Source organism: Bos taurus, chromosome 5 (assembly GCF_002263795.3).
Source record: "Bos taurus isolate L1 Dominette 01449 registration number 42190680 breed Hereford chromosome 5, ARS-UCD2.0, whole genome shotgun sequence".
Taxonomy (NCBI): Eukaryota; Metazoa; Chordata; class Mammalia; order Artiodactyla; family Bovidae; genus Bos; species Bos taurus.
In genome coordinates this window covers 106,983,150-106,997,709 of record NC_037332.1, presented here as the reverse complement: position 1 = coordinate 106,997,709, position 14,560 = coordinate 106,983,150, and the positions used below count along the sequence as shown (strand labels likewise).

Sequence of the window (14,560 nt, the reverse complement as noted above, 5' to 3'; positions counted from 1 at the left end):
AAGGGCAGGACTGACCTTCCGCAGAGCAGCAAAGGCAGGGCCAAAGGTGGCTTTGACCTCCACGCGGTCCCGGATCCAGGCCGGCAGCTTGGCCTGGATGGCTGGGGAGGCGTACCGTTGGTCCAGGAGCACTATGCTGGCAAAGTCCTTCTGGTGCCTGATGGCCCTGCCTGGACAGAACGGGGACGGGTCTTCCTACTGTGCCCCTCCCCTTGCTCAGTGCTCAGGCCGGAGAGACGCAGGTGAAACTGCTCCTTCCTGTCACCTCAGCCCGCAGCCACCCCTCCCGCCAGCAGCACCGCCCCAGGCTCACCTATGGACTGGTTGACAGCCTTCATGCACAGGTTCTCCACCAGCACCTTCCCAGGGCGGGCCTGGCCTGGGCCTCTGGGCTGCGAAGGGCAGAGAGGACCCATCAGGGTTGATGTCTGCCTCCCGCGAGGTCACGACTGACCGAGGCTCTGGGGCGAGACCAGTGGGCCTCATGGGCACCAGCAGCCGATACAACAGGTGACGGCACGAAGACACCCAGAAGTACGGAAGCACGTCCGTCCCTCTGGGGCAAACAGGCACACACGTCGAGGGGTAGTTGCGGCTGTGGGAGGCATGGGGGTACTCACAAGTGTCTGGTCCAGATAAGCCATCTTCTCCTGCAGCTCTGGAGACATGATGTTGGGGTAGGGCATGCCCACCATGACCACACACCTAGGGCGGAGGCACACATGAGCTGGGGCATGTGGGCGGTTCCCAAGGCCCAGGACGAGGGGCCTGTCCTCACCCACCATCACCAGCTTCCTTTGGCCTCTCCTTCCCCTCATCCCTGCTACCTGGAGCAAGTTCTCTCGTCAGCCCAGACGTCCAGTCTAGACCAGGGAACCAAGTCCTGATCCACTGAGGGCAGCCTGGTTTTCCACCTGGCCCCAAAGGGCCCAATCCAGAGTTGGTGAGTCCAGGCCCCTCACGGTTGTGGACGTGAGCCGTCAGCCCAGGTGCAGAGTTGGAGCCCGAGGGGTGAGAAGCCACTGCTTACCGCCCGAGGTCATCAGAGAAGTTGATGCCTTCACTCATCTTCCCCCCAACCACGGAGAGCAGCAGGGCACCCGTCTCCGTGCCCTGGGCCTGGCCGCAGTGCTGCGGGAACACCAGCCCAGAGCTGCAGCGCCAGACTGTGGGCGCCCCCTTCAGGGCCCTGGGGACCCGCAGCCTCACCTTGATGCACCTGGAGTACTCCAGCAGCACCTGCTCCACCCTGTTTGCTTTCCTGGGCTCCTGAAATATCTGAAGGTAAACAGAACACCTCCCAGAAAAGGGCCACAGATTGCCTGGGTGTTGGGTCACTCTTAGCCTTAAAGTTTTGTGGGGACTGGAAAAGCCCACAGAGCCGGGGTCCTGAAGGGACCCCCCCCATGGCCTGGTATCAGGACTGGAAGTAGGCATGAGACACTAAAGGAAGGCCCCACACATGAGAAACCCCAGGAGGAACTCTGAGTGCCACCATCCTCTCAGGTGGTTGAGTGCTGATCACTCACCTTTTTCCTGATGGTCAGGCGGGCCAGCAGGCCGCTCTTCTCCCAGTGGGTGCAGACCTGGTGTTGGTACTCGTAGGAGGGGAAGAAGCAGACCACCCCTCCTGGCACCACATTGCACAGGTTACAGAGAATGCGGCCCGTCTCGTCCATCTAGGGAGGGAAGATGAGAGCCAATCCTGCAGCCCCTCCCGGAAGGCTCAAACCCACGGACCAAGGCCAGGGTGGCTGCGATCGGCTATTGGGTGCAGCCAGGCGGCACCACCTCAGTGGGTCATGTGCCACCCTCCCTACCACAGGCCCAGCTGATGGTTCTGTGACAAATCGGGCACAGAAAACTGCAGACGGGCCCCTAGAGCTGTGCCCAGCACCCCCATCCCTGCCCAGCCAGGACCCTAAAGCTATGCCTGGCACTCCCACACCCGCCCAGGTGAGCCCCTAGAGCTGTGCCCAGGACTCCCATGTCTGCCCAGGTGGCACCCACAGAGCCACATGGCAAGAGAACCAAGGTAGTAAGCAGCTTGCTCGTACACTCTGCTAAAGGGTGAGGGTGGGGCGGCTCAGTCCCTCCCTGGTGGACATCCACACAGACACAGCTCAGCCTGTGCCACCTGAGATGGGAGACCCAGAGCCTGAATACCCGGGACTGGCCAGAGTGCCCAGCCCTAAATCCATCTTCCAGCCCCATGAAGGCCACCGGCAGGCACGCTGGCTGGACTGACCATCTGAGGCAGCCCCCTCTTCTGATACGTGAAGTCCAGCATCTGGTTGGAGGGCCCGCTGCAGATGATGAGGGGCAGGATGTGATCTGGAGGGATCACATGACCTGGGCGAGACCCAGTGAGGCTAAGTCCATGGAGAACGCCCCCCACCCCCAGCCCTGTCTCCCAGACCCAGACCAGCAACTTCCAGCACCCGCCCTCTGCCCCACTCCCACGGAGAACCAACTTGGGACGCCCAGGCCTCCGCGTGCAGACAGAGGGACTCAGGGCCAGAAGCTCTCCCCTTCCCCCAGCCCTACCGCCATGGCTTTAGCCCCTGGCTGATCACAACACATGGCTGGACTGTGACAAGGGCCCCCTGCCACCGCCCCGGGCCTGGGTCCTCACCACAGGAGAACTCCACCACTCGCTCCGCTTCCACTCCGGCACCGGCCAGCAGCTGCTCCCGGAAGTCGGACACCTGCAGACCACAAGGCCAACACCGTCACCTCCCAGAGGGCTGGGCCGGGAGGGGGCAAGCGCATAAGAACAGGAGGGAGAGGTCAAGGGAAAGCCTGGTAACAGGTTCGCTGAAAGAAAAGACAAAACTAGTGATAGCCGGCGGCGGCCTCATTCCAACCACCTGAGGGAACAACGGGGGAGATTCAGCAACCTGGCAGAGTGGGTCTCAGCCCTGGCTGTGCAACAGAATCACTATTTGGAAAATATATATATATACACATGGTCAAGCCCAGCCCAAACTACTGAGTAAGAATCTATAGTGAGAAGACACACACATTTGTATTTTTTAAAGAGGTCCAGGTTTTTTCACCTATCAAACTGGCAAATTCCCCAAATTTGAGTACTCTCTGGAGAAACAGGTATTCTTTTAGGCTGCTGGTGGGATACGGAGCAGAACAACTCCTGGGGAGGGGACTTTGACAGCACTTAACAAATGAGACAATTTTTACTTTTTAACCCATAATCCCGTATCTGGGCATCTCCCCCGAAGCACAGCTCCACAAACCAAACATATGCACGGGGATTATTCCCGTGAGGTTGTTTGTAATCTGTACTTCGAGAGAGAGTCTGGCTGAAGGAGCGACCCTGCCTCCACCCAGCAGAGGACGTGCAGCCCCGGGAAGGATGCAGACCAGCCCGTGCACGAGGGTGGGCGTGCCGGGAAAGTCAGGGCTGCACGTGCTGCCGCTGATGCAAGTAGGAAAGCACAGGGGAAAGTATCTGCTCATTTTTACAAAAAAAAATATATATATATATAGTTGTTGTGCCGTGCTAAGCTGCTCAGTCATGCCCAACTCTGTGACACTATGGACTATAGCCCGCCAGGCTCCTCTGTCCATGGGATTCTCCAGGCAAGAATACTGGAGTGGGTTGCCATGCCCTTCCCCAGGGGATCTTCCCGACCCAGGGATCGAACCTGCGTCTCTTCCATCTCCTGCATTGGCAGGCAGGCTCTTTACCAGTGAACCACCAGGGAAGGCCCCATAATATAATTCATGTTGGTCAAAAGGCTGAGGAGTGATACCCACACACACCACACACACACACACAATGCAACACTGGGGAGACAGATCAGAAGCTAATTAAAGGATTACTTGTGGGAACAGGGAACAGAAGTTTGGAGAGGAACGGTAGTGAGACTGAGTATGTGTTGTTACAGCTCTGACTTCTGAACCATGTGGATGCGGACATCTCTTAGAACACAAGAAAGTAAAAAGGCAAACTGTGAAACTGAAAACAAACCAAGAAAGCCTGGCTACCTGTCAAACTCAGAGCACAACTGCACAGAGCAGAGCTGGCTCCCAAGTGGCTTTCCACGCCTAGTGACCACACTGCCTTGGTGGGGAGCTTCAAGGGCAAAGAATAAACGCAGGTAAACGAATTCAATCCACAGTTTGTTTGAGTGTTGGTATAATTTTACAACTGTTCTAAGTACCTTGTGGGACAGAGCAAAGAATGATGTTAATGTGCTGTAAGAAACCAAACTGCAGCTTAACAGGCATTGTGTAAAGTCAAGTAAAATGACTGGCTTTGATACAGAAACATCACTGTGGATTCGCAGCTTCTGAAAACCAAGTCCTAAGTCTGTCCGCTGAAGAGCGGTCATATATAATAACACAGTCACGTAACGGAATACAGCGCAGCCAGAGTTGGGCAGGTAAATGCCAATTTGCCGACAAGGAAAAGCGCCTAAGACGTTTTGCTGCTGAGTGAAAAAAGCGAATGACAACAGCAGAGTGTGGAGACACCACTTTTGTTCTCAAAATGTGTCTGTATGTCTGTGACAATTACACGTTCAAATTCTGTAGTAATGACGTACACCAAAATCAGTCTTTTCCTGGTGGGATTACGATCTATTACTGATTTCCCATTAGACTCCCCTAAAATGGGTGTATTAAAACTTGAGTTTATAAGAGAGAAAGAGAGTTGTATGTAGGGTGGGTACAACAAAGGACGGCCACTGCATTCTGGGTCTGAAGCTCCAGGATGGCTTTCTCTGGAGAAGAGGCTGCAGAAACATCCGGTCTGCCTGACCCCAGACACTGGCCTAGAGACAGAACAGCAACACCACCTGGTGGACGCTGCTTGGCCGGCTCAAGCTGCATGCCCACCGCACCCTCCTACCCTTCCACCCCCGGCCCTATGGGCCAGGGACCCTTCCCCTCCCAATATCCAGGTGCGAGGCTGGGCCGTGTCCTTACCGGCTGCATCGTGCCCCCCGCAATGACCACCGCCCGGCATTCCTTCACCACCTGGGCGAAGTGCACGGCTGGGTTCAGGAGCAGGAACTTGAGGCTACTCTGGCTGAGGCTGCCTGCAGACAAAAAGACAGCCACGTGGAGAAGGGTGGGTGGGTGCACGCCAACCAAAACCTCCGTCTGTCTGAGACAAAGATGGTGTCCAGTCGGGTCCACGCAGGAGCCACACAGATGCCGCTTTCTCTTTAAATGAGACCCATTTCGTCCCCAGGACGACCACGAGGGAGACGCACAATCGTCTCCCTTCCCACACGAGGGACTGAGGTTTGGGGAGAAACTGGTCCCAGTTACGCAGCTTGTAGATGATGGGGCCACGACTCCAACGCAGCCCCCCTGACGTTCACACCGGGCCGCGCGGCTTCTCAGGTAACCTCGCCGAGGCCGGCCAGCAGCCCAGCACGTCCGCGTCCTCCTCCTCGCCCCCTCGACTGCCGGCGCGGGTCACAGGCGGCCGTTTCCCTGTCCTAACCCAGCGAGATATGAACACCAACTGGAGGTGAAGAAGCCCGGCTCCTCCCAGTTACCTTGGCGGCTCAGGATGACCCGGCCATCCTGGTTGGCAGTGGTGAGAGCCTCGAGGAAGCCTTCAACATGCATCAGCGGGGAAGCAGGCCGCGGAGACCGGTCCTCCCCAACCTCCACGGGGGCGGCAGGGGCTGCATAGAGCAGAAGAAGAGGGTCAGCGACTCCAGACAGGACAGAGACCACGCATGTGAGGAAGGCCGCAGCCCAGGCTGCCCGTCCCCACTCACCCGCCATCGCCCCAGGCTGCAGGCTCTGCAGGAAGTCCTGGAAGCCAGACAGTTTGGGCTGCTCCATGGAGGGCACCAGGACTGCCCCGTATCTCTCTGTGAAGCCAAGGAGCTGGGATGGGGTGAGAGCAGCAGCCGTGAGGGGAGACAGACGGGCCTCCCTGCCCGCCCACAAGCTGCCCCCAGTGAACACGGGGACAGGTGCCCTGGTGCTTCTGCAGGGCAGGAGGGAGGGGCACGCGGGGCAGCCTCGGGCTGAGCAGAGGGTCGGGTACCTTTCTGCTGATCTTGCTCTTCTCACAGTAACGCCGCACCTGCAAAAACACACGGCCAGAGGCGCTGTGAAAATGGACACAGCTGGAGAGAGACCTTCCACACGCCTGGGAGTGGGCCCACCACCACCCCCAGTGCCCGGAGCCTCCTGTGGCCACGTCAGCCTCCCGCCTGGGGCCTCTCCTCTGCCACTGCCCCCATCACTGCAGAGAGGAGAAAGGGGGGACCTGGAAGCACCAGCTTATCACAGAGAAAAGTGCGGCTGTCATCACAGTGACCCTTCACCCCAAGCTGACGACCCCTCTCCTGACACGAGCTGTGTGTTAAGTTATCCCATTGACCCTCAGACCTCTGAGATGCTCAAGGACGGAAGGAACTCACTTTTGATTCCTTCCACGGTCTTGATGCAGAGTCCTGCCCACAGGTGGGGAATAATAAAGGAGCCTGGGGGTGCCTACCCCCAAAGCGGGTACCTTTGATTACCCACCTTGAACAGGTTGATGTTGTCGATCTTGCTCTGGAAGAGGAAGTCGTTGATGGTCTTCAGCTCTGTCCCTGAGAACAAACATGTGGGCCAGATGTCCCCCCCGGGGACCAAGGCCTGCATCCCGGAGGGAAGCTCACCAACAGCTGCCTCCCGCTCTTACCTGCCTGCGAGAGGCTCTGTGTGTTGGGATTTTGCTTAATGTTCCCTAAAAAAAAAGAGAATCAAACAGGTCAGGACAGTGGGCCTGGCCTCCGGTCTTCTCCCTCTGCTCTGTAGTTATCGAGCAAGAACGTTGCTGTCTGAAGGGGTCTTCTGCCCTTTATAGCACCCAAAGGACCCAGTGGAGGGGGGCAGAATGTCCCAGGGGCCCAGAGGTCTGACCCACGTGTTGCATGTACAGCTCGAGCCTGGCGATGTCACCCTTTGCAAGGCAAGGACAGGGACCCCCCCACCCCCATTCCTATAGGCGTGAGCAGGAGACCCCCAGGTTGCAGGGCAGAGACCGAGTGAAGAGTGCCGAGCTGAGAGATACCCTGGAAACTCCCCTGCCCTTCTGCACTTCAGCTTCTATGGGTAAAGGGACTCAGTAAAGGGATGCTGGTGCACAGAGTAATACAAAGGAGCGTGGGGCCAGAAGCCAGGGACTCCAGTCCCTCTCGCTGGGCTCACGAACCAGTGGCCGGCCATGCCCCTGCCCGGGCTTCAGTTACTGCCCTGAGGGTGAGCACGCCTATGCCACCCTCCTTGTGGGAGCACCGAGGCCTGAGTCCCAGCACCAACAGGGTCACACACACGTTTATAGCACAACACGTGATGGGTGCTGCCACCCGAGGAAAAGGCCTGGCCAAGTAAAAAGGACTCGGGACAGGAGCATACACATCCAGGTTCTAAAAAGATCTAAGCGGGGACAGATGAGGATTCCTAAACCAATGGCTGAGACGATGCCTGCGAACGGAACCCTGGGGGTGCTGACTGGCATCCGGGGACCGGGCTCCACCAGGCTTGGGGGGGCGGGGAGGCCGCTCACCGCCCAGGACAGCCACGAACTTCTCCAGAAGATACAGGAGCTGCTTGATGTACATCAGGTTCTTGGCCTTCAGGCGCTTCCTGGGAGAGGGGAAGCCCGAGCACATCAGTGGGAGGGATCCCAACTCCCCTCCTGGTTCTGAGTTGAGGCCTTCCTGCCTGCTGCCTTCCCAACTGGGGCATAAGCCGCAGCCAGGTCTCCCAGAAGACAGGCTGGCCGGGGCCCAAGACCTCCACGGCCTAGTGGGATGCAAACCCAACGAACCAGGAGGTGAAGGGCATGCCGGTCCACCGCTCTGAGCCCAGGCCAGAGACACCCAGCGATGCCTCCTCTCGCAGGTAGGCTTTGGGGCACCAGGGCTGAGCGGGGCCTTCCCACCCACCTAGGAGGCAGCCTCTCACCCGTATCGTTCCGTGTACTGGAGCAGCTGGCTGTGGGCCTGGCAAAGCTGGGGGAGAAGACAGCGCAGGTGAGAGGGCAGAGCAGACCTGGGCGAGCCGCCCTGGGCGGTGCCAGTGACCCCTTGACGCCTGAGTATGCCAGCTCAGGACACTCGGGACAGTTGAAATGAAGGGGGAGCTGGGGCAGACCAACGTGTGGGTTTTCAAGGCCCTTCGGCTGGTGGGGCCGAGAGACGGGGGAGGCAGACTGCTGCTGGGGCATCCAGTGAGGGTCAGGAAAAGGCCAGACGGCAATAATCGCACGTAAAGAACATCTCTGCTAGTGTTTCCTGGGACAGGAAGGACACGCTGTCTGCTGAGAGAGACGGTTCAAGGCAACCCTCACACCCTGGCCCAGGTCTGTCAAGGGGAGCATCATGTGGGCTTAAGGATCAGGAGCCAGTGGTCAAATCCACTGACCTCAAAGTCAAAGTCGCTCAGTCTTGTCCAACTCTCTGCGACCCCCATAGGTTGTAGCCCACCAGGCTCCTCTGTCCATGGGGATTCTCCAGACAAGAATATTGGGGTAGGTACCTACCTATTCCCTTCTCCAGGGGATCTTTCTGACCCAGGGATCAAACCCAGGTCTCCCATGTTGCAGGCAGATTCTTTACTGTCTGAGCCACCAGGAAACCCTCAGGGACAGCGCTTAACCTCCCTCAGACTCCCAGCTCTCAGAGTTAACAGGACCAGCCCGATGCAGAGTCAGGGAGCCCCGCCAACGAGGTGCAAGGCACATAACAAGCAATAAACAGCGGCTGTCAACCATCTCTAGCATCCCTCACGGCAGTGTCAACAGTAACATCCAGCCACGTGAGGACCCGCTTCTCACACGCTGCCACTCTGACCTGGAGGCCTCGGGTCACAGGCCAGGGAGGACCACGCAGAGTGCCCACCGCCGGGATGGGCCCAGTCCTAAATCCTGCTGGGGGGTCCCAGTCTCAGCTCAGCACACGCCCTGCCCCTCAACCCCAGGCAGGCCCTGGCCTGGGAAGACGGAGGCCCACCCACCTGGGAACCTCTGACCTCCACGCTGTGGATGTTGGTGATGGTGTCGATGAGGTTGTGGGCCTCGTCGATGACCACCACCTGGCCTTGCAGCCGGATCCCCGCTGCCTGGCGGGTGGGTGCGTGCAGCAGCATCTGATAGGGGAGCACCACCAGCTGGAGGGGGAGAGAGGAACTGAGGGGGTGGGACCCCCTTCCTCCCCAGGGGCGTTGGCCCAGCCCCCTTGCAGCCGTGTGCATGGTTCCACTTCCCGCCCAGAACACATGCGGGGACACAGAAAGGAGAAAGCTAGAGCAGCACACTGTGAACTGAACACGAAACCCTGCCTAGAAAGCCTTGTGTGGACCAAATAGGAAACAGATAAAGCTGGAGCCCAGTGGACCACTGGCAGTCGTGGAGCGGGGGGGCTAGGACCCCAGCTGCAGAGGCCCTTCTGTGCCCCTGGAAGTGGGGAGGGACCTGGGGGAGGAGGCTGGGACCCCGGCTGCAGAGCCCCTTCTGTGCCCCTGGAAGTGGGGAGGGACCTGGGGGAGGAGGCTGGGACCCCGGCTGCAGAGCCCCTTCTGTGCCCCTGGAAGTGGGGAGGGACCTGGGGGAGGAGGCTGGGACCCCGGCTGCAGAGCCCCTTCTGTGCCCCTGGAAGTGGGGAGGGACCTGGGGGAGGAGGCTGGGACCCCGGCTGCAGAGCCCCTTCTGTGCCCCCAAGGCAGCCCTGGGTTCTGGTCCTGGAGCCATGCAACTCTGGGAAAGTCAACCTCAGTTTCCTTATCTGCAAAATGGGCTCGATACACTATCTCACATACAACCACCACTGCCCAACCCCTGGTCTTCACCTGGGCTGCGGGAATGGCGAACCGGCCCCCGTAGTAGGGACAGGCCTGAGCCTCCTCGCCCAGGGCCACCAACTGCTCGACGTCCTTCACCCCCACCAGGACCTCGTCTCGGAGGAGCTGCAGCCGCTCGTAGCTGTAGAAGGGGCAGGTAGCCCTCGGCTCCTGCCTCCGCCTCCTCCTCGTGGGCTCCTCTTCCTCAGTGATGCTCTTCCTCTCTGAGGGGCACAGGGGCACAGGCAGAAAGCCACAGCTGTCCCAGGGCCAGGAATGGTTCTGTACCATCCAGACCCGTTCCCACAGGGCGGAGCCTATGGACCTTCCAGAACTGCTGCTTATGGTCTCATTGAAACATCCCGGCATTTTACTGTCTTTCTAGAAAAGGCCTACAAAACCATCTCTCAGCCAGGGTTTTGGGCTAGATCTGGACTAAAAGGCAGACAGGCCCCTTTTCCCCAAGTGAGGCTCTTTAGGAAGGAAGGCGGGTCTGCCTTGCCCTCACTCCCACCGTTTCCCGCATCCCTGGAGCCACTCCCCTCTCCATTCCCAGCACCGCCTTGGGCTGCACGAGGGTCCCAGAGGCCTGGGGCGTCGGCAGCTACCATGCTTGCTTCTCTGCATCTCCACACAGCGGTCATTGATCAGCTGCACTGAACCCAGCTTCCGCACGTCCCCATTGACACACAGGTTCTGTAAGACCGAGGAGAGGGCAAGAGAAACGGGGCTGCCTGAGCGACACAGAGGGAGCCCCGAGGCCTGCCCGCCCTCCCACTTCCTTCCAGGGGCCAGCACGGCCCGTCCTGCCCTGAGGCCCGCCTCAGCCCCATGGTGGTCTTTGCCTTCTGGGATGGAAACCAGTGGGATGGCGCCAGGCTCTCACCTGCCGAGAGCCCAGGGAGACCAGCCGGGTGTCCTGGCCAAAGGGGCTCTTCTGTACCTCATGCACGAACTGGGCCAGCTGGGAGTGCGTCCGGCTGCAGTAGTAAATCTGCCCGGGGAGGGGGCGTCGGGGGAGACCGTCACTCCAAACACTCCACACAGGGAGGACGGCCGGGGCCAAAGAGGCCAAGGGAATGGGGAGGGCAGCCAGGACTCAGACCTAAAGAAGGCGACCACCCCCCATCCCCTCACCGCCAGCAGACCCCAGGTGACCCCTGCCCCTGGGTCACGCCCGGCTTCTGCCTCGGGTGCATTGCAGGGCTCGGTCATTTCAGGAGAGGGAGTGTCCCCTCAGTGGTAACTCAGACACCAGAAGGACTCTGAGAGTCAGAGGGGTGGGGGTGGGGGTGAGGGTCTACACGCACTTCTCAGGGCTCAGGGGCTGGGGGCTGGGTGGGGATAAAGCAGGAGGAGGCTGAGCTCAGTTCTCTCTGAGCCCCTCTGAGAACCAGGAGTGGAAAAGGAGAGGGGGGGATATCTAATGTCAATAGAGAAAACCAAAAGTCTTCAGTGCAGAAAGCTGGAGCAGCGTAAGAACCATACAGGGCTCCCAGCCCCCAGGCAAATGCACACTCAGACCAAGGACAGGGGCCTGCCACCACCCACCACCCCCTGGAGACAGGGAGCAGAGCACTCGCCACCCTCCCCCCACCCCCATGGAGACCTGGGCCCTTGGCCCAGAGGCTGCCCTTCGACACCCTGGGGCGCAGCCATCTCCCAGGGGCCCTGCCCAGTGAGTACCCGGAAACTTGGGGGTTGGAGACATGCAGACGAGGCTCCTGCCTCATCCGCAGACCCGGGTGGCTCACCTGGGACCCAGGACCCTGTGTCTCACCTTCGTTACGTGTTCTTCATCCAGATCATCCTCATCCATGTCCACTCTGAGAGGAAAACACACACACACGGAAAAAGTCTTCTCAGACTTCAGTTTTTGTTTTTATCCACACAGAAATTCAACGTTTTTAAAAGGCATTAGTGTGCACTGCCCGAGGCTCTCAGAGAGGAGTTATCAACAGGGCCAGCCTCCTGGTCCGTGAAGGGCTGTTCGGACAACTCTGGGATTTAAACCACAGGCCACCCAGGACAAAGTTGGCATGACCCCCATGAGGGGCTGGATGTGGGAGGGGGCAAAGCACATCCTGTGGGTCAGAACCAGGGGGGCGTGTCCTCAGAGGCTGGCATCTCAGGACGCAGGGCATCGAAGCCACAGAGGCTAAGCTGCAGGATCAGGGGCCTGGCTGGACCCTGAGGTGCACTTTCTGCTTGAATATTGACAAAGTGCACTCGAGTTCTTTACCATGTCCCCCAGGGGCCTCCGGGCAAGGAGCAGGAGAGCAGGCCAGCAATCCAGGGATGGGTAGGAAGGGCTGTGGGGCACTAGCTGCTCCTGTCTCCCCAGAGCAGGATGGGGTGTGGAGAGCAGCCTGGCACCTTAGCCCTGGGTGGGGTCACAAGTGTCAGTTCTTGTCCAGGTGCTGAAACCTGTGGCTCAGGGCAGGCCTTTGATTACCAATACAGAAAAGCCCCAGGGCCAGGTGGCTTCACCGGTCAATTCTACCAAACAAAGAAATAATGCCAATCATTCTCAAACGCTTCCAAAAAACCGAAGAGGAGGGATCAGTCCCGAACTCATTTATTTCATGAGGCCAGTGTCACTCTGATACCAAAGTCGATAATGACACAGAGGAAAAGAGAATTGCCGGCCAAGATCCCCACTGACTACAGACACAGAAATCCTCAACAAAAACATCAGCAAACCAGCATGTTAATGCATCATACTTCATGATCAAGTAGGATTTATCCCTCGGATGCAAGGATGTGTCAATATAAGTAAATCAATAAATGTCATAAATCACTTAGTGCAATGAAAGATAAAAAAAATTATATGATCATCACAATAGGTGTAAGAAAAGCATTTGACAAAAGTCAACATCTGGGGCTTCCCTGGCAGCTCAGTGGTAAAGAATCCACCTGCCAATGCAGGAGACACGGGTTTGATTCCTGATCTGGGAAGACCCCACAGGCCGCGGAACAACCAAGCCCGTGCACCACGACTGCAAAGCCTGTGCTCTAGAGCCCAGGAGCTGCAACTACTGAAGCCCACACACCCTAGAGCCCGTGCTCTGCAACGAGAGAAGCCAAGGCAATGAGAAGCCCAAGCACTGCAACCAGAGAGTAGCCCCCGCTTGCTGCAACTAGAGAAAGGCCCACACAGCAATGAAGACCCAGTTCAGTTCAGTTCAGTCGCTCAGTCGTGTCCAACTCTTTGCGACCCCATGAATCGCAGCACACCAGGCCTTCCTGTCCATCACCAATTCCTGGAGTTCACCCAGACTCACGTCTATCGAGTCAGTGATGCCATCCAGATCCTCTGTCGTCCCCTTCTCCTCCTGACCCCAATCCCTCCAGCATCAGAGTCTTATCCAATGAGTCAACTCTTCACATGAGGTGGCCAAAGTACTGGAGTTTCAGCTTTAGTATCATTCCTTCCAAAGAAATCCCAGGGCTGATCTCCTTCAGAATGGACTGGTTGGATCTCCTTGAAGTCCAAGGGACTCTCGAGAGTCTTCTCCAACACCACAGTTCAAACGCATCAATTCTTCAGCGCTCAGCCTTCTTCACAGTCCAACTCTCACGTCCATACATGACCACTGGAAAAACCATAGCCTTGACTAGACGAACCTTTGTTGGCAAAGTAATGTCTCTGCTTTTGAATATGCTATCTAGGTTGCTCATAACTTTCCTTCCAAGGAGTAAGCGTCTTTTAATTTCATGGCTGAAGTCACCATCTGCAGTGATTTTGGAGCCCCCAAAAATAAAGTCTGACACTGTTTCCACTGTTTCCCCATCTATTTCCCATGAAGTGATGGGACCCGATGCCATGATCTTTGTTTTCCAAATGTTGAGCTTTAAGCCAACTTTTTCACTCTCCACTTTCACTTTCATCAAGAGGCTTTTGAGTTCCTCTTCACTTTCTGCCATAAGGGTGGTGTCATCTGCATATCTGAGGTTACTGATATTTCTCCTGGCAATCTTGATTCCAGCTTGTGTTTCTTCCAGTCCAGCGTTTCTCATGATGTACTCTGCATAGAAGTTAAATAAGCAGGGTGACGATATACAGCCTTGACGTACTCCTTTTCCTATTTGGAACCAGTCTGTTGTTCCATGTCCAGTTCTAACTGTTGCTTCCTGACCTGCATACAAATTTCTCAAGAGGCAGGTCAGGTGGTCTGATATTCCCATCTCTTTCAGAATTTCCCACAATTTTGTGATCCACACAGTCAAAGGCTTTGGCATAGTCAATAAAGCAGAAATAGATGTTTTTCTGGAACTCTCTTGCTTTTTCCATGATCCAGCAGATGGCAATTTGATCTCTGGCTCCTCTGCCTTTTCTAAAACCTGCTTGAACCTCTGGAAGTTCATGGTTCACGTATTGCTGAAGCCTGGCTTGGAGAATTTTGAGCATTACTTTACTAGCGTGTGAGATGAGTGCAATTGTGTGGTAGTTTGAACATTCTTTGGCATTGCCTTTCTTTGGGATTGGAATGAAAACTGACCTTTTCCAGTCCTGTGGTCACTGCTGAGTTTTCCAAATTTGCTGGCATATTGAGTGCAGCACTTTCACAGCATCATCTTTCAGGATTTGGAATAGCTCAACTGGAATTCCATCACCTCCACTAGCTTTGTTCATAGTGATGCTTTCTAAGGCCCACTTGACTTCACATTCCAGGATGTCTGGCTCTAGGTCAGTGATCACACCATCGTGATTATCTGGCTGGCACCAGATCGTGAAGAT

At 57.1% G+C, this 14,560-nt stretch overlaps 1 protein-coding gene across 5 annotated transcripts in view; it reads right to left on the bottom strand.

Annotated features, from left to right (window-relative positions):
- Positions 1-14,560, bottom strand: part of DDX11 (DEAD/H-box helicase 11) — a 31,259-nt gene that overhangs the window by 957 nt on the left and 15,742 nt on the right. Inside the window, exons 6-26 of one of the 5 annotated variants that reach the window (XM_024992701.2) lie at positions 11,600-11,645; positions 10,706-10,813; positions 10,428-10,515; positions 9,829-10,043; positions 8,998-9,150; positions 7,948-7,994; positions 7,547-7,626; positions 6,680-6,724; positions 6,520-6,587; positions 6,035-6,073; positions 5,760-5,871; positions 5,532-5,663; positions 4,951-5,063; positions 2,636-2,708; positions 2,249-2,352; positions 1,530-1,679; positions 1,210-1,278; positions 1,031-1,131; positions 621-705; positions 314-392; positions 16-170 (exon numbers count right to left, since the gene is read on the bottom strand). In XM_024992701.2, the coding sequence (XP_024848469.1) occupies positions 16-170; positions 314-392; positions 621-705; positions 1,031-1,131; positions 1,210-1,278; positions 1,530-1,679; positions 2,249-2,352; positions 2,636-2,708; positions 4,951-5,063; positions 5,532-5,663; positions 5,760-5,871; positions 6,035-6,073; positions 6,520-6,587; positions 6,680-6,724; positions 7,547-7,626; positions 7,948-7,994; positions 8,998-9,150; positions 9,829-10,043; positions 10,428-10,515; positions 10,706-10,813; positions 11,600-11,645 (2,062 nt within the window). The other 4 variants (XM_024992700.2, XM_059887108.1, XM_059887107.1 and 1 more) reach the window with 4 other exon arrangements.